At 39.6% G+C, this 24,614-nt stretch overlaps 1 protein-coding gene across 1 annotated transcript in view; it reads left to right on the forward strand.

Moving 5' to 3' along the window:
* PHEX (phosphate regulating endopeptidase homolog X-linked) overlaps positions 1-24,614 on the forward strand; it is a 245,623-nt gene that overhangs the window by 187,363 nt on the left and 33,646 nt on the right. The window contains exon 15 of the mRNA XM_043570128.1: positions 1,856-1,914. Coding sequence (XP_043426063.1) covers positions 1,856-1,914 — 59 coding nt within the window. The remainder of the gene's footprint in view (positions 1-1,855; positions 1,915-24,614) is intronic.

Here is a 24,614-nt window from a genome sequence, read left to right on the forward strand (position 1 = left end):
TGGGTTATTTAGGCAGGTGTAGATGGAATCTAAGTGATCAGCAGGACGTGCGGTGAGCCCAGCGTCCTCCTAAGCCGCCATCTTGCCGCAATTCCTGTGGACTTCTTTATAGGGAGAAGGTGTGGGCCGATCAACTAGAATCAACCCTTGGATTTCCTACCAGTTTCATATTAGTCTGACTTAAATTATTAGCTTGCCATAATTCTTCTGTTATATATAAATCAGTAAAATGATTGTTTTGAAAAGGGATCTATATGAGTTTATTTTGAGCAATTTAGTTTAAGACAGATTGCTTGGTTTTTATCATAAAGGGCAGAAACTCACAGGCCTCTAAATCAGGGGTCAGCACAATGCAGCTTGTGGGCTAAATCTTGCCTGATGCCTGTTTTTGTGGGGCCCATGAGCAAAGAGTGATTTTTACAGATAAATGTTTGTAGTCGATCTAATGATATGAAGCACTAACTCTGAATCCCAATTAAGCAAAATGTTATTTTGCCTCTAAAGAATTCCATTCTTCTCATTAACAGGCTGTCTTATAAAAAATTGTATTCACTTGTTCTATTTTTAACTTTATCAATAAAATTTTGTGGAACCCTTTCTCTTACGAAAGAAGTACCTACATAACATCTTTGATTTTTGCCTCTTTGGCTACAAAATGCCTAATTGTCTACCATCTGTTTACAGAAAAAAATTTTGCGAAGCCCTGAGCTAAGTAGTCCATGCATTTAAAGTGGAATGTAGACTCTTTTTTAAAAATTATTTTTGAGAGAGAGACAGACAGACAGAAGACAGACACACAGAATCCAAAGCATGTTCCAGGCTCTGAGCTGTCAGCCCAGAGCCTGACTTGGGTCCTGAACTCACCAACCGTGAGATCATGATCCGAGCAGAAGTCAGATACTTAACTGACTGAGCCACCCAGGTGCCCCTGGAATGTAGACTCTTTATAGCTGGAAGGTACTCCCCTGATTGCTTAATGCAGGATCTTTAAAAAAAATTTTTTTTAAGTTTATTTGTTTTTTGAGAGAGAGAGTGAGAGAGAGAGCAGGAGAGGGCAGAGAGAGAGGGAGAGCAAGATTCCCAAGCAGGCTCTGCACTGTCAGTGCAGAGTCCGATGTGGGGCTCAAACTCACAGGCCATGAGATCATGACTTGAGCTGAAATCAAGAGTTTGACGCTTAACTGACTGAGCCACTCAGGTGTGCCTCTTAATGCAGTATCTTAATTTTATAGCTGAAACCAAACCCCAGGAAGGTGGGCAACTATTCCAACACAATCTGGCTACTTAGTAAAAGAGGCAGGATGACTCATTAGCTCTTTGGATGCTTACATCTGTAAACTGTCCACTGGAGCAGGGAGAACCTCTGGGTGGCATAGTTATACTTTATCCATCTCTCTTTACATGGATTTCTGTGTTGTCATCAATGCCAAACCTCGAATGGACAGGTCAGAAGTGATGCAGCATAGAAAGTTAGCTGTCCCATGGATCCATTGAACTAGGCCTGCCAAACATCAGCTTCTTGCTGTTTCCATCTATGGGGAGAGCCCTTTAGATTCTAGAATTTCTCATTAAAGCTATTTCAGAAGCACTGGTGCTGACTTTTTCTGTTAAGTTAGTACTAGTGAATAAGCAGGCATGTTAATATATTCTCACTGAACCATGTTCAGTTTATGATGAGGCTGCTCATTGAACAGAGCAATAACCCTAAACTGAGGTGGTAATTTCCCCATGTGCCCTATTTCCCCATTGCTCGCTGGTTATTTGCTAATAAATCTTGCCACATTGTGTTCATTCTTGTTGCCCTCCTGCCTGGATAATGATGATTTCTTGGTGGTATTTGCTTCTCTTTCTACAGGTGGTTTACGAATCCCACAACCGTCAATGCCTTCTACAGTGCATCCACCAACCAGATTCGTGAGTACTGGCTTCTTGTCTCCTTGTTAATGTGGTACAAAATGGAAGGATCTTTTCCCTGACTGTGATTTCTTTATTTACCTCCAAAAGTGATCAGGTATGTGGGTGAAGGAAGTTTAAGTTTCTGTATCCATATGCCCGATTTGCTTCACTCCCTTCACCTAATTAAGTAAAAACAAAACGAAATGAAAACAAACAAAAACCCCAAGAGGACAGAACTACGATAAATAACACTACAGGGCAGTTGGCCATGAAAAGAAAACTGTAGTCGTCTTTCATAATGTTCTTAATGACTTTGCACCATTTTTGTTTATTTCTAGGATTGATGGGGAAAGCAAGCAGGTAGCTGGGCAGATGATAGAACCTGAGGGGCCTGTCTATAGAAATGCTTGGAAATGTTCTAATTGACCCTAGGATATAAAGTCTTAAGTGGCTTTTATTTACACATACTGTGTAGGTAAAAATGCCATGATAAGTTTACAAAATGACTAAAGGTCAGATTAAAAAATCTGACGGTACCAAGTGTTGGCAGCAGGGACACATACTTATTACTGGTGGAAGTGTAAATTGCTTCACCCACTTTGCAGAGCAATTTGGCAATACCTAGAAAGGCTGAAGATGTCCATGCATGTCTGTGACCATCACTGCCCTCCTGGCATGTGCCCTGGTGCTTTGTTTCTCCAAGTGTGATCTTGGGAGGGATAGCAATGGCATCATGGAGCAACTGGTTAGAAATGCAAATTCTTGACTCTTAAATACAGAGAACAAACAGAGGGTTGCTGGAGGGGTTTTGGGAGGGGGATGGACTAAATGTGTAAGGGGCATTAAGGAAGACACTTGTTGGGATGAGCACTGGGTTTTATACATAGGGGATCAATCACTGGAATCTGCTCCTAAAATCGTTGTTGTACTCTATGCTAACTAACTTGCATGTAAATTAACAAATGCATAAATAAAAATGATAAAAAAAAGAAATGCAAGTTCTTGTGCCCCACCTTAGACCTGTCATTTACAAACTCTGGACACGGGGCTCAGAAATCTGTTGTATTAAGGCTTCCAGGTGACTCTGACACAGTTTGAGAACCACTGCCCTAGAGAAGTCTCACAGGAGGAGGCTGTGTGAGAGTACTCGTACCGGTGTTGTTTATCATAGCAGAAATAGTGAAATAACCTATGTGTCCGTCTGTGGGAAAATGACCCCAATGTGGCCTGTTCACACACAGGAATGCCAGACAGCAGTGAATAATGAGTGATCTAGAGCAACATGCATTCACATGGATAAAGTTCACAAGTATTGGTTGTGGGGGGAAAACAACTGGGGAAATGCTATCAAGTGTGATACCATATAAAAAAGTTGAAAAGCATGCAAAAACATTCCTATGTGTTGTCTAGAGGTACATCCTTTTGTAGTGAAAGTAGGAAGACATTCATGAGAATGACAAACATCTGAATGCAGGGCGGCAGTGACCTGTTGTGGGGAGGGGAGGCTGCTCCTGCTTCAGCCCTTGCTGGTTTCTCATCCCTTCTGCACCTCCTCTGGTCTTTGTCTTCACTCCCTCGTGTGGTGATAACATCTAATTTCATGCTTTTAAGTGCATCTCCGTGTGCTTTGTTGAATGTGGGCGATGGAACTTACAAATGCTTGCCACCCTTGGCCACGGGCCCACCTCCTCCCCGCGAGACGTAGCTTCCTCACTGGCCTGCCCACTTCTGTCCTTATCCCCCTTCAGCCTTTTCTAAATAGAATATTGCAGCCATTTTAAGATGTTTTACAATCATCTCAGGTCCCTCCTCTGCTCAGCACCCCTTATCGCTTTCCCATCTCACTCAGGATAAAAGCCAAATTAGTTGTGATGGCCCTCAGACCTCTTACTGCTGCCTTATCTCCCCTCTGTTCCAGCTGTACTGGCCTCCTTCCTGTTCCTAGAGCGCGGGACTCTGTTCTCTCCTAGCATTTATAGTAGAGGCTCTTTTGGCCTGGGAAAATTCCCCAAGTGATCTGCATGGTTCATGCTCCCATTTCCTTCAAATCTTTGCTTGAGTGCCAACTTCTCAATGAGGCATCCTACCTGCCCTCTGTAGATCCTCTCTGCTCACCCTCGTACCCGCAGGACTCACTAGCCAGAGAGGACAGCTCTGGAGCTGTGGCTGCCCACTCTGGGCAGGCACAGCTGATGAGAGTCGCCCTCGTGTGGTCACCTTTGGGAATGTCAGTTTCTGAAGGACTGGTGTGAGAGCTTAATAAACAGAAGTAAAACAAGCAGATGGTGGTAATATTTGATTTCTGCACTAATTTGTATAACAAAATCGGTTGTTGAATATATTTAATACTTTGAATGTCACTCCTTACTATAGAAATACTCATTGTTATCGTGAAATCATTGCTTACTTTTGTCCCCCAGCTTTATTGAGGTATAATCAACGAAAAGTATATATAGTTAACATGTGCACCTTGATGTTTTGATATAGCTCCAAATTGAGAATTAAGCTGCATATGTTACATGGGAACTTAAGATTTTTGAGATATTAATGATTACTACTTATGATATGAATTATATATAAATTATAATAACAGTTGGAATAACCTATTGGGCAATAGAAAATTCTTTAGATTGTCCATTTTTTTAAAAAAAACACACTTTTTACTTTGAGATACTTTTACAATTACTAAAAAGTTACAAAACCAGAACACAGAGTTTCCATGTATCCTTTAGCTAACTTCCCTCAGCGTTACCATCTTACATAACTATAATGCAACAATCAGAACCAGAACATGAACATTGCTATACCACCATTAACTAAACTTAAGGCCTTACTGAAATATCACTAGTTTGGCCACTCAAGTTCTTTTTCTGATCCAGAATCCTATCAAGATCCCATGTTACATTTAGTCATTATTTCTTCTTAGTCTCCTACAGAGTTTGATAGTTCTTTAGTCTCTCTTTGTCCTTCATGACTTTGACACCTTTGAAGAGTACTGGTCAGTCATTTTGTGGAAGGTCCCTCAGTTTGTGTCTGTCTATTGTTTTCACGCAATAGGACTGAGGTGAATGCATTTGGGGCATGAATGTCACAGAAGTGGTGTCGTATCCTCCTTGGTGCCTCATATCACCGGGTTTGTGCTATTTATGTGTCTTATTGCTGGTGATGTGAGGCTACCCTTGTTCACTTGGAGAAGATGATTTCTGCTGGGTTGTTCCACTGTAAAGTTGCTATCCTCCCTGCCAGTGTAGTTGGCAAATATCTTGGGAACTATATCTCTGAGACTCTATCTATCCTGTTTGTCTCCAGTTGTTCGTTCACTGATTTTAGCCTCCATTAATAAAACTTGTATGCAGCAAGCATCCCTGTGCTGTTTTCTCATTGCTCAATTTCAATTTCATCCCTTCCATTCGTATTAATGTGAATTCTATTGTAAAGAAGGGACCGTCCTTTCACGGGCATCTATCTGTGCAATCACATATTTTTTATAGCCTTATGAACTCATGGATATTTATTTTATTATGTGGATTCTTATCCAATGCTATCATTTTCTGTTTCATCGCTCAGAGTGTTTAGCTTTGGCCATGAAGCGATCATGTGGATTTGCCACTGGATCCTGGCGTCATAGTGCTCCTTAACTTGTTTTTCATTAACTGAAGCAAATGCCTGCCGAGCTCCTTGAGCTCCTGCATTCTCTCTGTTTCTAGAGCAAGTGGATGAGTCCCTCGCTTAGCCTGGATCCCAGCTTTTCTGTTAGGAGTTTTCAGACTTGACTTGAGCATTTCTTCTTCCGGACGGGGTCCAGAAACTGGCGGGAGTCTGGCTGGCTCCAATGTAGAAACCTGACCCGTCGGGGTTGGACTGGATCCAGAAACTGGAGTTGGACTAGATTACCCATTTTAAAAGAAAGTGTTCTGTGTAATATTTGGTACATGCCAAAGAATATATGTAACATATTAAAACATATACATTATATTCCTATGAACCTACCACCCCCCAAGAACTAGAACATTCTCCATATCATTACATCTGTCCATGCTTCTCCCCATCCCATTCATCTTGCTCACTATAGAGGTAACTAGTTTTCTGCTTTTTGTGCTTATTGTTGTCTTTTTCTCAAAATAAATTTTAAACCATTTGTTGATACTTATTTTTGCTTATTTTTATAGCATAATAAAAATGGTATACTGCATGCAATTTAAAGCCACTTTGTTTTTTAAAAATTTTTATTTTTTTAGAGAGAGCGTGAGAGCAAGCAAGCATGAGGAGGGGAGAGCAGAGAGAGAGGGAGAGAGAGGATTCCAAGCAGGCTCCACGCGCAGGCCTATGCGGGTCTCTATCTCACAACCCTGAGATCATGACCTGAGCCAAAATCAAGAGTCGGACGCCTGGCCAACTAAGCCAACCAGGCACCCCTAAATCAACATGTTTTTAGGATTCATCCTTGTAGCATGTGGCAGTGAGTTTTTCATTTTCCCTGCTGTATAATATTCCATTGCATGACTGTACATCAGATTATTTACCTAGACTACAGACTTTGTTGACAGACCTACGTGTTTTCCCACTCCAGGTTTTTGTCATTATGGACAGTGTTGCCAGTCTGTATACTCCTCTGCTTGTCCCCTGATGTTTTGGGTATATACTAAGAGTAGAATTACTGGCCTACAGGTTATGCAAATACTTAACTTTACCAGATAACATCAAATGGGTGCCAAACAGCATGTTACAGAGTACAGATGTATTTTCATCAACTCTCATTTTCATCGCCTATTGGCATTGGTAGACTTAGTTTTCACCAATAGTGGCATTGAGATGGATGCTTCACCCGTGTTCCCACACTCACTTAACAGTGTCAGTGAATGCTTAACGGCTCCTTTGGGGATTTCAATGTGCCTAATAATATTTTGCCTCTGGGATTCACCCCTGCTCAGCCTTTTTCTTGTCTGGGAAGAGGTGATCCTATCACAGGTTTACTGAAGAAGCAGCCCTTTCAGGGTAACCCAGTGGTTTCTGGAAAGCTTATGAACACAGGGGTTTGAAATGAACAATTTGAAGCAGTGTTTTAATTAAGAGATTCAAGCTGTTTCTATTTTCCTAATGACCAGTGCTTGCTCTCATTGTAAATTACATTACCAGGCAAGATGACAAGGAGTCCTTTGGGTGACTTTTTCTCTTTCTCTCTTCTTTCTGACTTTTTGGACTACAAATTAAGACAGGTGGAGTTCCTTCTTAGACATTCCCCACTGGGTTTCCTGGGAGTTCCCCTTACCCCCAACTGCCTTCTTGTTCCTTCAGTGAAGAAGTGAAAAATTGAGGTGATTTTCTGAAATGAACATCTTTATTGATTAGGGGCTGATTCTGACAGCATGTGGCCATCTGTTTAATTGGGTTTCACATCTAAGATGTAACTATACTTAGTAACGTGATTTATGAGAATTTCATTCAGTTCCCATTACCGTTTTCTGATTTATGCCACTTAAGTCCAGTTCTGCATGCAGTAGAGATTTGAGTAGACAACACAAAAGCCTATAGGTTTTTTTGTTTGTATTATTTTTGCTTTTTGTTTGCAAATTCATGCCTTTGTCCAAAACTTTATGGTTTGTGGCCATATTTCAATGTTAGAATTTTGCAGTGTGGTTGTACTTCTTATTTTTCTACCATTGTCAAGCTGGGTAGCAGTGTCTTTGGGCACAGAGTGTAGTGTGACAGTAATGATTTAAGTCTACTCTGTGAGGAGTTATACAGTGGAGCCGTGGCAGAATTTAATTATATTTGAACTGATAAGGTGGTTAGAGGGGAAACCAAGGAGCTGAGGTTATTGTTGCCTCCGCTTATGTTTTCCTAGCTTTGTGATAACGACAAAACTGGTCTTCCTGCTTTTTATAGGAAAACAGTAAGGACCTTGAGTGCCACTGATTTAGTTGTATGACCCTGGCCAAGACATTTTTCCTTCCTGACCCCTCTTGTCCCCTTAGGCCATACGTTGAGGTTACCTAGTCTCACAGTCTTCGGTGATGACTTAACAAGATGGATTTGAAAAGTGCCAGCGCGTTGTCGAGGTTGGAGTTTGCCCGTAATCCCTAGGATAGCTAGCTAGTCCGTCACAGGGTGAACAGCAGAATGTGAGAATTTGGGGGGGGGGGAGGGGTATTTTTTACCTTTGCTTTCAAGGAATTAAAAATTAGGACAGTATTTTTATGTATTAAAAAAAAGTACAACCAAGTTGGAAAAGTGTTTGGCAGTTTGTTGATATCTCCTATTGCCCAGAAGTTCCACTCTTCATAAAGTAAGTCAATCCTTATGCCCACCAAAACACATGAACATTGAATGTTCATAAGAACAAAAACCTTGAAAGAACCTATTGTCCTTGAATAGATAGGTAAATAAATTGTGGTACAGTCCTATAATTGAATATTATACAACAATGAAGAATAAACCCCCTTCTACCTTATGTAAGCATGCCACTGACTTAATGCTTAGCGAAACACTGCATGGCTCCAGTCATAGAAAGTTCAGGGCTAGGTGAATGAATCTAAGTGATGGCAGTTAAAATAATGGCTCCCTTTGTTGGGGGTACTGACTATAAGGGGGCACAGGACACATTTTCTTTATTTATGAGGGGGTTGCACAGGTGATAGTTGTATAAAATCTCATCGTGTTCTGTTAAGATTCATGCTTTTACTATATGTGTATAATACATAAACAATAACACTCCTATTCCCCCCCCCTCCGTAAAATTGTTTATAACAGCATATAGCATGCATCCACTTTTTGGGCTTGTAATAACTTACATCAGGCCAACCTCCAGAGATGTGGATCAGGGATTGGTACACTTGTTCTGTAAAGGGCCAAGTAGCAAATACTTTTGCCTTAGCAAGCCGTCTGGTCTCTGTTGTCCATTCACAACTTTGCCATTGCAGCCACAGACAATTCATAAACAAATGATCATGGCTGTGTTTTTAGTAAAACTATTTACATGGGCCATAGTCTTCCAGCCCCTTGTGTGGAGCACGGTAAACGGATGGGCTCCAAGAGGCCTTGAAGAGTGTTCTGACCCAGATTACAAACTGCTTTGGGTCTGATCAGGTGGTAGTACCAGGAGCAAGAGGGTGGTAGGGCATAAAGGTCACATTTGGCTTCCATTTCTACTACCATGGACTGAACTTTAGAATAAAATGAATTTTGTGTGCTCAGTATCAATGTGTGTCTTTAAAATGCTTCATTTCAATGTTAGTTTTTATCTTCATATGTCTTAAATCATATTAAAGAATTAGTTTAAACAAATAACATGTTGACTTGAAAACAAGCAAGGACTAAGGACTAAGATCAATGATATTATTACCTTTGTTGTAATACACAAGAGATTGGTTACCTGAGTTTAATCACAGATATTCTGCTAAATAAGATAAGCCTTTGACCAGAGGCTGGGCTTAGGCTGTCATCAAACTATAGTATTAGTCCTGAAATCAAACATAGATTTGTTTTGCTGTTAAGGAAATGATGATGTTTCAAACTGAGAGAATTTCTCATACTTTTTTGACTCTGCCTAAAACCATAAAGTAGAAGCCACGTTAGCAAATACTCACTCACCTGTGGCCTCTAGTGGAATTTAATGAAATTAAATTCCTGCATCCATTTGACACTCTATTTGGGGACAATTTGGGAATAGTCTTTCATGGTTTTGGAGGTAAGAGGGAGGAAACTGCAGTGGTTACCTAATCCAAATTTCTCATTATCTATAAGAGATTCTGACACTCATGGTAATTCTTCATACTTTTTTCTACTTTGTCACTTAGTATTTATGGATCCCCCAATAATTCTGATTACTTCTCAATGTTCACGCCGCTGTGTGGTCCCCTCCAACAATGAATAAAGCTGACCCCTGTAGCTAATGGGATACTGTGGAAATGATGGAGTATGACTTCTGAGGCTAGGTCATAAAAGACATTGTGGCCTCTGCTTTGCTTTCTTGGATTGATCACTCTGGGAGGAAGTCAGCACGGATGTCATGAGGGCACTCAAGAAGCTGGTAGAGAGGTCCACTTGTGAAGGACCTGAGGCTTTCTGCCCATAACCAGTACCACGTGAGCACACCATCTTGGAAGCAGATTCTTCAGTCCAGCCAAGCTTTCTGATGACAGCAGCCCAGGCTGGCATCTCGAGAGCAACCTTGTGAGAGACCCTGAGACAGACCACCCATAGAAGATGTTTCTGAATTCTTGAGTCAGAGAAAGTGTGAGATATTAAATGTTTACTCTTTGGAGCCATTATGTTTTGGAATACTTTGTTACAGAGCAAGAGATAACCAATAGAGATGTTACAACTTGATAGATACTGAGTTTGGTGCTAGGTTGTATACTATAGTATACTGTAGTAGTTAAGAGAGTGGGCTTTGATTTTGAATCCTGGCTGGGCCACTAATAACTTGGAACCTTGAGTAAATTACCTAATATCTTTATGCCTCAGTTTAATTATCTCAAAGTAGAGGTAATAGTAGTGACTTTCCTATAGAGTTGTCATGAAGATTAAAGGAGATAATATATATACAGCAAATGAAAGACTGGTTTTCAGTGGGTATTCAATAAGTCATAGCCATTAAGAGTCCTTGCTTTTGAGGAGTTGGGAGAGACAGAAATGTGACCAGTCATTTATATGACATCATGAGTGTGCAACAGAAAGGTGTGCCATGCATCGTGAGAGCCATGGAGGAAGGGTAACTAATCTGGGGAGCAGAGATGCGCTTCATAGTGACAGTGATGTTTGGGTCAGCATCGAAAGGACAAAGACATTTTCTAGGCAAATAAGGAGGTTGGGCCATGCAGGAAGGAAAGCTGCTGGTGCAAAGGCGACAGATAGCAGAGGCTGGCAAGTAAAATCCCTAGAGTGGTGAGATGGGCACACGTGCTGGGGCACAGGCTGCTTGTGCAGGAGAAGGAATCATGGAAGATGGCATGTGGAACAAGTAGATGAGGGCCTTGGAAGCCATATTGACAAGCAGGCTACAGGGAGCTAGGACAGTTCTCTTTGAGAGGCAAGAAATTTAAGTTCTGCTTTCTTAGTCTTAAAGCTCAAGGCATCCCTTGGACAGGGAGAAGACTGAGGTCGCTCAGACCAGTTAGGATTTTGGCAGACAGTTCAAGAGCGGGATGGGGGAGAGTCTTAATTTAGGCAGTGGCAGTGATCCGAGGGAGTAGGGAGCAGATAAATTAAATCCGGAAAGATTGCTTTCAAATAACTGTGCAGTGGTAATACAGGTGGCAGTTTTCTAACTTTTCCACTGAGGCTTGAAACGGAGCACATAAAATGGAGATAACTGTTCTCTGCAGCCCTTCTTCACCAAGAGCTGTTAATATGCCAAGCATTGCAACAGATACTTGAACATATCTCTAATCTTCACGGTAGCTCTATACACTTGGTATTGTGGGTCCATTTTATAGAAGAGGAAATTGAGGGTCAGACAGGCTAAGTAACTTCCCCGAGACCACACAACTAGAATATTGCAGAGTTGGGAGTATAACCCAGCTTCTCTGCTTTCATGTTTTTAATCTTCATCCTATGCTATTCATTACTGCATCAGAAAGTGAGAATTACGTGAAATGATACACGTGAGTGCACTCTGAAAAGGTGAAGAGCATAATATGTGTTAGAGTATATATCATCGTTATGTCATACCCTCACTCATGTGGTGGGGAGATTGTTTCCATTTGGTATGGGAATAAGACACTACAAGATGTGGGTACCCATAGGAGTTGGGGGTCAGAAGGTCGGATGGTTCCCAGATCCTGCTGATGCCACGTCCCAAGGGGCTGAGGCATGGACCAGCAGGTTATGATTGGCAGCTGGAACACAGCTGCTCTCTGCAGGCCCTTTGGCTGTGCCCATAATCTCCACGCATCCTTGGATTTGGGTAGAGTGGAACAGGTGTTACTTGAGAGATGCCGTAAGCTACCTTAAAAAGAATATTTAGATGTACTGTCCAAAAGGTTTTACTTCATAAGATGGACTAAGGGATTTAAAAAGTTTTGTTAAAGGAGCTGAAGTTGTCATAAACAAACTTAGAATAGGTTGCAAAATTGCAAGATGATGCACTTAGCAAGGTTGTGGGATACCTGTTAGAATTATTTTAAGACGCTCTTGTCCTGCTCTAGTCAAGGACTCTGGAGTTCTTAATACAGTCCGTCTCTGCCCCATCCCCCCTGCACCCTGACTCTGAGGCCTGACCAAGGAGGCAACTAACAATGACATTCTGGGCACTGCCACTGGAGGACAGAGGTGCCCTCAGCTGGGAAGCCCTGCCATCTCATGGCCTTCCCATTACTGTGGTGACTCCCAGGGGACCAATGCCTGGAGGGACATACATTTGACACCTGCAGGGAGCTTCTGAAAACATACTCGTGGGGCAGGACAAATGCTGTTTCCAGACACAGGGCTGTGCAGCTTCGCTGCAGGGCTGGTAGCAGAAAGCATGGGACGATTATCACAGTCAGTCTGATTAAAGAGGTGGGGTGTGAGTGGGACACTCACTGGGAGTAACCTGGATGTGAGCCAGAGTGAAGTGAGCATCAGGAAGCTGGCAGAAAGCCACGGTGATGGGAGACAGGGAGTCAGGGAGAAAGCTCACTCGTTTATGTACATGGTCACAACCTCACTGGTCCTCCTTTGAAATAGTCAGTAAATCTTTCACCCTTATTACGAAAGTAGTTAACATTTATTGTAGGAAATCTAGAGAATTTTTAGCTAAGCTAAAAAAAATTTTCCAGCAAAAAGTATTCTTTTTTTAAAGTTTTAATTTTAATTCCAGTTAAAATACAGTGTTCTATTCCTTTCAGATTTGCAGTATAGTGATTGGACACCTCCATACATCACCTGGTGCTCATAACAAGTGCCCTCCTTAATGCCCATCACCTGTTTCACCCTCCCCACAGGCCTCTGCCCCCAGAAACCATCAGTTTGTTCTCTATAGTTCAGAGTATGTTTATTGCTTTGCTTCTCTCTTCTGCTATTTTTTCCCTTTGCTTGTTTGTTTTTTTAAATTCCAAATATGAGTGAAATCATATGGCATTTGTCTTTCTCTAACTGACTTATTTCCCTAAGCATTATACTCTCAAGCTCTATCCATGTCATTGCAAATGATAAGATTTTATTCCTTCTTATGGCTGAATAATATTCTATTCCAGTGTGTGTGTGTGTGTGTGTGTGTGTGTGTGTGTGTGTGTGTGTGTGTCTTCTTCATCATTCAGTAGACACTTGAGCTCCTTCCATATCTTGGCTATTATAAATAATGCTGCTATAAACACCAGGATGCATGTATCCCTTTGAATTAGTGTTCTTGTGTTCTTTGGGTAAATACCCAGGAGTGCGATTGCTGGATTGTAAGGTACTTCTATTTTTAACTTTTTGAGGAAATTCCATACTGTTTTCTGCAGTGGTTGTACCAGTTTGCATTCCTACCAACAGTGTAAAAGTGTTTGTTTTTCTCCACATCTTCCCTAACACATATTATTTCTGGTGCTTTTGATTTTAATCATTCTGACAGGCGTAAGGTAATACCTCATTGTAGTTTTGATTTGCATTTCCCTGATAAAGAGTGATGTTGAGCATCTTTTCATGTGTCTGTTGGCCATGTGTATGTCTTCTTTGGAGAAGTGTCTATACATTCCTTCTGCCCATTTTTAATTGGATTATTTGTTTTTTGGGTGTTGAGTTGTATAAGTTCTTTATATATTCTGGATATTAACCCTTTGTTAGATATGTCACTTATACATATCTTCTCCTATTCTGTAGGTTGTCTTTTAGTTTCCTTTTCTGCGCAGATTTTTATTTTGATGTAGTCCCAATAGTTTATTTTTGCTTTTTTTTTCAATATGTGAAATTTATTGTCAAAATGGTTTCCATACAACACCCAGCGCTCATCCCAAAAGGTGCCCTCCTCAATACCCATCACCCCCCCTCCCCTCCCTCCCACCCCCCATCAACCCTCAGTTTGTTCTCAGTTTTTAAGAGTCTCTTATGCTTTGGCTCTCTCCCACTCTAACCTCTTTTTTTTTTCCTTCCCCTCCCCCATGGGTTCCTGTTCAGTTTCTCAGGATCCACATAAGAGTGAAACCATATGGTATCTGTCTTTCTCTGTATGGCTTATTTCACTTAGCATCACACTCTCCAGTTCCATCCACGTTGCTACAAAGGGCCATATTTCGTTCTTTCTCATTGCCCTGTAGTTCTCCATTGTGTATATAAACCACAATTTCTTTATCCATTCATCAGTTGATGGACATTTAGGCTCTTTCCATAATTTGGCTATTGTTGAGAGTGCTGCTATAAACATTGGGGTACAAGTGCCCCTATGCATCAGTACTCCTGTATCCCTTGGGTAAATTCCTAGCAGTGCTATTGCTGGGTCATAGGGTAGAACTATTTTTAATTTTCTGAGGAACCTCCACACTGTTTTCTATTTTTGCTTTTGTTTCCCTTCCCTCAGGAGACTGATCTAGAAAGAAGTTACTATGGCCAGTGTCAAAGAGGTTACTGCCTGTGTTCTCTAGGATTTTTATGGTTTCAGGTCTCACATTTAGGTCTTTGATTTAGGGATATTGGCTCATCAGCTGGTTTTGGTATCAGGATAATGCTGGCCTTATAGAATGAATTTGGAAGTTTTCCTTCCACTTGTAATTTCTGGAATAGTTTGGGAAGAATAGGTATTAATTCTTCTTTAAATGTTTGGTAAAACTCACCTGTGAAGCCATCTGGTTTTGGGCTTTTGTTCATTGGGAGATTATTATTATTATTATTATTATTACGGATTCAATTTGTTTGCTGGTTATTGGTCTGTCCAAATTTTATATTTCTTCCTGTTACGGTTTTGGTAGTTTATATGTTTCTAAGAATTTATCCATTTTTTCTAGATTGTCCAATTTGTTGGCATAGAGTTTTTCATAATATTCTCTCATGATTGTATGTCTGTGGTATTGGTTATGATCTCTCCTCTCTCATTTGTGATTTTATTTATTTGAATCCTTTCTCTTTCTTGATAAGTGTGGCTAGACATTTATCAGTTTTATTGATTTTTTTTTTCAAAGAACCAGCTCCTGGTTACATTGATCTATTCTTTTTTTTTTTTTTTTAGTTTCTATGTCATTTATTTCTGCTCTGATCTATATTATTTCCCTCCTTCTGCTGGTTTTAGGTTTTGTCTTTTGTTGTTTTTTGAGTTATTTTAGGTGTAAGGTTAGGTTGTTTATTTGAGATTTTCCTTGCTTCTTGAGGTCAGCCTGTATTACCACATAGTTCCCTCTTAGAACCTCTTTTGCTGCATCCCAAAGATTTTGGACCTTTGTGTTTTCATTTTCATTTGTTGCTATGTATTTTTAAAATTTTCTTATTTGATTGCCTGGTTGACCCATTCATTGTTTAGTAGCATATTGTTAAAACTCCATGTATTTGTGATCAGAAAAGAGGCATGGTATGACTTGGTTCTTCTTGAATTTGGTGAGGCTGGTTTTGTGGGCTAATATGTGATCTCTTCTGGAGAATGTACCATGTGCACTTTAAATTTTTTGTTTGTTTGTTTTTTCAACGTTTATTTATTTTTGGGACAGAGAGAGACAGAGCATGAACGGGGGAGGGGCAGAGAGAGAGGGAGACACAGAATCGGAAACAGGCTCCAGGCTCTGAGCCATCAGCCCAGAGCCTGACGCGGGGCTCGAACTCACGGACCGCGAGATCATGACCTGGCTGAAGTCGGACGCTTAACCGACTGCGCCACCCAGGCGCCCCCCATGTGCACTTTAAAAGAGTATGCTGTTTCAGGATGGAATGTTTTGAGCATATCTGTTAATTCCATCTGGTGCAGCGTGTCATTCAAAGTCATCGTTTCCTTGTTGATTTTCTGTTTAGATGATCTGTCCATTGTTGTAAGTGGGGTGTTAAAGTTCCCTACTATTATTGTATTATTATCGGTTAGTTCCTTTATGTTAGTAACTGTTTTAGGTATTTGGGTGCTCCTACGTTTGGTGCATATTTAGAATAGTTATATCTTCTTATTGGATTGTCCCCTTTATTATTAGATAGTATCCTTTTTTTTTTGTCTCTTGTTACAGTCTTTGTTTTAAACTCTATTCTGTCTGATATAAGTATTGCTACCCTGGCTGTCTTTTCACTTGCATTTGCATGATTGAAGCTTTTCCATCCCTTCATTTTCAATGCACATGTGTCTTTAGGTCTGAAATGAGTTTTGTAGGTATCACATAGGTGGGTCTTGCTTTTTTATCCATTCCATCACCTTATGTCCTTTAATTGGAGCATGTAGTCCATTTACATTCAAAGTAATTATTGATAGATATGTATTTATTGCCATTTTATTGTTTTGCGGTTGTTTCTGAAGATTTTCTCTGATCCTTTCTTGTCTCTCTTGCATGTTTTTAAGGTAAGAAGTTTTAAAGTTTGTTTCACCCTTTAAAGATTTTGTTGAATACCTCTCAAACTTACATTTATCTACACATTTCAAAATTGAAACTAAATATGTACTCATCAAATACTGCTTTTCCTTCACTGAACATTGTAACATGATTTTTTCCCCATTTACTCCTTGTAATTTTAAGTCATCATACATAGTATTCCACCAAATGAAAACACCTTGATTTCTTTAGTTATCTACTAATAGACACGTGGGCTGTTTGTTTCTCTATTTAAAAAAAAACTCTGATAAGTTTTGGGTCTCTGTTTTTGTGCAAATCTGAGTTTTTTTCTCTAGGGTAAATTCCTAGATGTGGAGGAATTACTGAGTCAAATGGTACGTCCAGTATAAGGGTTTTTAAATATAGCTTACCTGACTTCTCTTGAGAAAAGTGGTACCAATTTATATTTCCATTAACAGTAGATGAGATGGTTTTCTTTTACTGAGTTATTCATTGTCAAGATGCTGTTGGAGGAGATGAAACTTTTTTTTTTGTCGAATTAACCTAAGGGAAAATGTTAGTCATGTGTTAATTCTTTTCTTTAATGTTTATTTATTTTTGAGAGAGAGAAATAAAGAGAGCACGCACAAGTAGGGGAGGGTCAGAGAGAGGGAGACACAGAATCTGAAGCAGGCTCCAGGCTCCGAGCTGTCAGCACAGAGCTGGATGTGGGGCTTGAACCCACAAACTGTGAGATCATGACCTGAGCTGAAGTCAGATGCCTCACTGACTCAGCCACCCAGGTGCCTCAGTCATATTTTCATTCTTAAGACTATTATCGTAAACCCAGATATGGATCAATGAACCCAGACAAGTATTTTCTGAGAACCTGCTGTTATTTCCAGGCCTGGGCTAAACATCACTGCCTTTAGTGTCAGTTTTGAATACCTAGGACAGCAATTGTGTGTGTGAAATGACCTGTTGGAATAATAGTAGAATATGAGATAGTGAGCTTCATAGTGGGAGGAGATTTGTGTTTTCTCTGCCCACTGAACTATAGCAGTGGTTCCAAAAGTGTTGTCCCTGGATCATCAGCCTCAGCATCACTTGTGATACATGAGCATCAACTGGTCCCACCTCTGACCTGTGGAATCAAACTCTGGGTTGTGGGACTAGCAATTTATATTTTAAGATTTTAACCATCAAATCTCTGCTAGATGCTGCAGTTTGAGATCTACTGAGCTATAAAAAAATGCAGCAAATGCAAAAGAGGTCAATTTGGTTGAGTAAAGGTAGGGGGACTAACTTGTCCTGCTTGCCTGGGACTGTCCCAATTTTATCACTGAAAGTTCCAGATGCCAGGAGCTCCCTCAGACCTGGGCAAACAGGGATGGTTGGTCACCCTGCTAAAAGAGAGGAGGTTCTCTTTGTTGCAGCCTAAAGGTAATTATGGCAGATAAAGAATAGAAGCACCAGAAGAGGAAATTTCAAGATGGAGGACAGATTTTAGAAGCTTTCTGCTTGTCAGTTCTAGGCTGATAGATAAGATGGCGGGAGGTTACCTGTAGGAAGCCAGCAGATGGCTAAGGCATCTTGCTGAATCCCTTGACATGAGTCACAGCTGTTAGCACTTGATACTTTCTGGAAAGGGGAAGGTTGGCATTCACCAAACTATTGCAAGATGCCAAATTGAAAAAAAAAGCCACTATTAATCTTAGCAGTGATGACAATGAAATCCCTTTACAGCACAAAATATAACCAGAAGTGCTTTGTAATTGCAGTAATTTCCATGTCCCAACTGATGGTCCCCTAGATTCTAGGAGAATGGTGTCCAGCTTATCTGATTATGAGAACTAATCCTGAATAAGATAGATAGAACACTCATTCCCTCTTAGAGTGGGCATTCATTCCAGATTTCCAAAGCAGTTGCAATTAAAACTATTTTTGTCCTTTGTGCAATGATAATTTGTTAGTCATGTAAAGTTTTACTTATGAAAGTGTAGTCTACAAAATTATGAGAAAAGTATCTAGTTGTATGTTACATGCACAGTATTGAGAAACAGTGAAGAGAGGAGAATGAGGCAGAAGGGCTTATTTATAGATATATATCATTTAAGTTAAATACAGGCAGTGCTTTATTTTTCCCAAGTCGAGAGTTCTGAATTTCTTGGTATATTAGAATTACCTGAGGTGCTTTTAAAAACATACTCATGTGCAGGTCTCCATCTGAGACTGTGGCTTGATGGCTGTGGGGTGGAGGTTTGGCAAGGGTATATTTTTTACAAGCTCTCCAAGGGATTCTCATGTACAGTTGCAGATGTGAATTCTTATCCTGACCTAAATGAGTACGTATCAACCAGCATGCACCAGAATAACCTGGGGGACCTGCTGAAAACTCTGGACCCCGCTCCCGGAGTTCCTGATTCGACAGGTCTGGGGTCAGGCCCAATAATTTGTATCTCTGACAAGCGTCCTGTCCAGGTGAGGCTGATGCTGCTGGACCATGACCACATGTTGAGTGCCATTCTCCTAAACCATTCCTACCTCAAACCTCAAGTGATTTCACAAGCTGTATCTTTTACTCATTAATGTACACATGTGTATAGTTACCCCCCTCTCCCCAAAACACTTCTATGCATCCTTACTGAATTTAGAACATATTTTCATTTAAACATACACTTTCAAAGAGCTTTGGTTTGGTATCAGTTTGCCTTTTTAGATGTCGCAAAATAGAATTTTTTTTTGGTTATATCCCTTTTCCTTCACTAGGTAGTAGGTTTTTTGAGGACATTTGTATGGTCAGAGCTTACTTTTGTGGCTTTGAACATTGTAGGTGCTTAGTAAATGTCAGTGGTCCATGACTATGTATAGAAATTGCATCATCATAACCCGGTAGTTTTTATGATGGTATTTAAATATATTAACACCTCTAAAATTAGGGTTATAAGATATGTTCATTTAGTGGTAGAAGTAGGAGCTTTTGCATAGAATAAGTAAAATAATCAAGTGAGCAGAAGTAACTACAAGTCAATCTCACCAAGAAGTATAATGTTGCTAAGATCAGCACTAAGTTTGGAAATATGAGGATTAGTTCAGTAATATAAGCATACACTTAAGACTTGAAAATAACTGCCATAGCATGGATTAAAGTCATGTTAATACATCAGTAAATCCATGCCAAAACTAAACATCCTATTATTTCACAAAACTAATAATATAATACATTGTATTGATGTAGCCAGCCCCTTAGCAAAAGTATCACAGACACCCATAGTGAAAAGAAAGCAGACACAGACACACTCAGTGGAAAATCCAAGTACATCGCTGGAGAAACCAGCAACAGCCAATATGGAAATGGATTGAGTTAAACCAGCCAGTATGTACTTTGGCCTGCATGTTCTCCAGCGCACGGGATTCTCCTTTAGGATTCAGCCCCCCGAGTCACCCTTTTCTCAACTGAACTTCATCATTTGGCCCTGGATGTGCCATTTCTGCCCCGGAGGCTGCTGGAGGGATCCTAGCTGTACAAATTCACCAATAATTCGCTAATCCTTCAAAAGGGTCAAAAGAGAGATTGAATTCAAGAATGTACTCCCAAATTTAGTTGAATTTGAGTTGCTTTGCATTGTATAAGTGTATTTACAAAAGTTTGCTAAAGAGGAAAGGAAGAAGCAGTCCATCTGAGCTTTGAAGTCTGGCAAGAGAAAGTTGGAGGCCTTCTATTTTGTTAAATCTGACCAAACATGGAAACAATAGGAAAAGATGTGAGTCTGATGACAGTTGTCTTAAAATAATCACCATTTGTAAGTGTTGATATAAAAAAATCCCCCAAACTTAAACATAACAGAAAACTTTGGAAAGTAATGCTTTCAAAAAATTGGCTATATGGTTACTGTCTTGAATCATATGCTTTTATGAACATGGAACTTAACATGGCAATACATAAAAGCATGCAGATAATATAGGGAAAAGAGAATATATTCATTCAGTATTGTCAGGACTGAAGGACTCTGATCTAAACCAGTGTTTTGTCTGATTTCTCTTTTCAGCACATGACACAGCCATAAAAAGGGAGAATGTTTTCCTTTATTCCTTGGCAGTAGGGAGGGCTAAGAGTACATAGGGGTGATGGAACTTGCAGGGAGCTGGGCAGGGCTTTTCATCTTGTTAAAATCTGCATTCTGGTTGAGAGTTTGTTGGGGGAAGAAAAGTGCTGACCAACTATGCTATTTCTGCCATAAATGCAAGAGGAAGGAACCAGCAAAGTCCTTAATCCAGAAGGAAAATGAAAAACAGAACTTGAATAATGGAACATGCCTTTGCTCTGGTATTGAGTATAGAAACTTCAAGAAGTAGCACACTGGTGGTACTAATAGTTAGCATGTAATGTTTTAGACTTTGGCTCACAGTATATACTCATAATCATAGGTAATGCTTAATTAACTCCAGTTAGACCTTCACGTTCCACAAGGTGCAGATTCCATTCACTCAATAGATAGTTACTGAGAGCTTATCACATGGCAGGTGTTGTTCTGGCTCTGGAGTGAAAGAATAGTGGAAATAAAAATCTCTTTTGTTACGGAGCATGCATTGTGGTTCGGGAAAAACACCATAATTTATGCAGAGTAAGTAAAATGTACAGTATCACAGCTGATGGTATTACGGGGAGAGGTAAAGCAAGAAAGCAGATAGGATAACACCTCTCTCCTTTAAAAAGCACTAGGGAAGTCCTTGATGAGAAAGTGTCATTTGAGTAAATATCTGAAGCAAGCTATGTAGATAGTAGTGGAAAGAAAGTTCCAGGATGGGGAGAGAGAAGTGGGAAGAAAGGGAGATTATTAATTTTGTTCATATCTCTTCATACAATGTGAATTTGCTATCTCTAAGTATGTATTTGTTTTCTTGGGTCTGAGCTATGAGATAATGGGCTTCTTTTGTTTTCTTCTCTTTATTTGTCTCTACTAAAGAACCTAATTAGTGCAGTTTTCCAGTAATAAAATGGACATCAAAACCCAAATATGTCGAGGCATTTAAGTTTTCTTGGAAAGCTATAAATACAGTTAAAATATAACTTTATGACTTTAAAGGTCAATTAGTTGCTCCTGCTGGGGTTAATTGCCCACTGAAAGTGATGAGTTCTTTGGCAGTGCAGTTCTAAACAGAAGCACTCGAGGTTAGTATTTTCTGATGTGAGAGTTATGAGACACTCGAGCAAAAAAGAAAGGTTTGACCCAAGTAAGAAACCAAAAGCAGGATTTAGTGGTTTTCCTAGGTACAGGTTTGAAAGAGAGAATTTTTTTCTAGCAAATAATGAGGTGATTACAACATATAGATAGGAATATTTTCTTTTGTCAGAGTTTATTTTTTTTATATTTTAAGAACATTTTCATTTTTAAAAGGCTACAGTGAGCAAGAAAATGAAATAAAAGTTATCTATACTTGCAAGAAAGGAATTACATGATCTCTATGTGCTGATGATATGATCTTATGAATAGAAATACAAAGGAATACATTAAAAAATTAGGACTATTAAATGTGTTCAGTAATTCGGTAAGATACAAGATCTTCATACAAAAATCTATTATATTTCTATACAGTATCAATGAGTAAACCAGAAATGATGTTAAGAAATCAATTCAATCTATAATAGTCCCCAAAAGAATAAAATAGGAATAGAACTGAGAGTCCAGAAATAACCTTTACATTTATGATCAATTGATTTTCAAAGAGAGTGCGAAGTTTTGTCAGAATTTTAGTCTTTTGAATTACATAACCACAATTTGTATTTTTGCTTGAAATAGGAATAAAATTTGCTGGTGTTGACAAATGCAAGAGCCAAATTACTACTGCATAAGCTTAGTTAACTGTAAATAGATTTTGTCTAACCTTTAGAAGAATTTTCTATAATATGCACACGTTTATTTCTAAAAGTTAATTTTCATTACACGAGTTGATTACCTTTGACTAGTTAATATTTATTAAGAAAGGGTGCTGGATTTTGTCGAAGGCCTTTTCTGCATCGACTGACAGGATCATATGGTTCTTCTCTCTTTTTTTGTTAATGTGATGTATCACGTTGATTGATTTGCGAATGTTGAACCAGCCCTGCATCCCAGGAATGAATCCCACTTGATCATGGTGAATAATTCTTTTTATATGCCGTTGAATTCGATTTGCTAGTATCTTATTGAGAATTTTTGCATCCATATTCATCAGGGATATTGGCCTGTAGTTCTCTTTTTTTACTGGGTCTCTGTCTGGTTTAGGAATCAAAGTAATACTGGCTTCATAGAATGAGTCTGGAAGTTTTCCTTCCCTTTCTATTTCTTGGAATAGCTTGAGAAGGATAGGTATTATCTCTGCTTTAAACGTCTGGTAGAACTCCCCTGGGAAGCCATCTGGTCCTGGACTCTTATTTGTTGGGAGATTTTTGATAACCGATTCAATTTCTTCGCTGGTTATGGGTCTGTTCAAGCTTTCTATTTCCTCCTGATTGAGTTTTGGAAGCGTGTGGGTGTTCAGGAATTCGTCCATTTCTTCCAGGTTGTCCAATTTGTTGGCATATAAGTTTTCATAGTATTCCCTGATAATTGTTTGTATCTCTGAGGGATTGGTTGTAATAATTCCATTTTCATTCATGATTTTATCTATTTGGGTCATCTCCCTTTTCTTTTTGAGAAGCCTGGCTAGAGGTTTGTCAATTTTGTTTATTTTTTCAAAAAACCAACTCTTGGTTTCGTTGATCTGCTCTACAGTTTTTTTAGTTTCTATATTGTTTATTTCTGCTCTGATCTTTATTATTTCTCTTCTTCTGCTGGGCTTAGGCTGCCTTTGCTGTTCTGCTTCTAGTTCCTTTAGGTGTGCTGTTAGATTTTGTATTTGGGATTTTTCTTGTTTCTTGAGATAGGCCTGGATTGCAATGTATTTTCCTCTCAGGACTGCCTTTGCTGCGTCCCAAAGCGTTTGGATTGTTGTATTTTCATTTTCGTTTGTTTCCATATACTTTTTAATTTCTTCTCTAATTGCCTGGTTGACCCACTCATTCGTTAGTAGGGTGTTCTTTAACCTCCATGCTTTTGGAGGTTTTCCAGACTTTTTCCTGTGGTTGATTTCAAGCTTCATGGCATTGTGGTCTGAAAGTAAGCATGGTATAATTTCAATTCTTGTAAACTTATGAAGGGCTGTTTTGTGACCCAGTATATGATCTATCTTGGAGAATGTTCCATGTGCACTCGAGAAGAAAGTATATTCTGTTGCTTTGGGATGCAGAGTTCTAAATATATCTGTCAAGTCCATCTCATCCAATGTCTCATTCAGGGCCCTTGTTTCTTTATTGACCGTGTGTCTAGATGATCTATCCATTTCTGTAAGTGGTGTATTAAAGTCCCCTGCAATTACCACATTCTTATCAATAAGGTTGCTTATGTTTATGAGTAATTGTTTTATATATTTGGGGGCTCCGGTATTCGGTGCATAGACATTGATAATTGTTAGCTCTTCCTGATGGATAGACCCTGTAACTATTACATAATGTCCTTCTTCATCTCTTGTTACAGCCTTTAATTTAAAGTCTAGTTTGTCTGATATAAGTATGGCTACTCCAGCTTTCTTTTGGCTTCCAGTCGCATGATAAATAGTTCTCCATCCCCTCACTCTCAATCTAAAGGTGTCCTCAGGTCTAAAATGAGTCTCTTGTAGACAGCAAATAGATGGGTCTTGTTTTTTTATCCATTCTGATACCCTATGTCTTTTGGTTGGCGCATTTAATCCATTTACATTCAGTGTTGTTATAGAAAGATACGGGTTTAGAGTCATTGTGATGTCTGTATGTTTTATGCTTATAGTGATGTCTCTGGGACTTTGTCTCACAGGGTCCACCTTAGGATCTCTTGTAGGGCTGGTTTAGTGGTGACAAATTCCTTCAGTTTTTGTTTGTTTGGGAAGACCTTTATCTCTCCTTCTATTCTAAATGACAGACTTGCTGGATAAAGGATTCTCGGCTGCATATTTTTTCTGTCTAGCACCCTGAAAATCTCGTGCCAATTCTTTCTGGCCTGCCAAGTTTCAAAAGAGAGATCAGTCACGAGTCTTATAGGTCTCCCTTTATATGTGAGGGCACGTTTTCCCCTTGCTGCTTTCAGAATTTTCTCTTTATCCTTGTATTTTGCGAGTTTCACTATGATATGTCGTGCAGAAGATCGATTCAAGTTACGTCTGAAGGGAGTTCTCTGTGCCTCTTGGATTTCAATGCCTTTTTCCTTCCCCAGTTCAGGGAAGTTCTCAGCTATGATTTCTTCAAGTACCCCTTCAGCACCTTTCCCTCTC

The sequence above is a fragment of the Prionailurus bengalensis genome, chromosome X, assembly GCF_016509475.1.
Source record: "Prionailurus bengalensis isolate Pbe53 chromosome X, Fcat_Pben_1.1_paternal_pri, whole genome shotgun sequence".
NCBI lineage: Eukaryota > Metazoa > Chordata > Mammalia > Carnivora > Felidae > Prionailurus > Prionailurus bengalensis.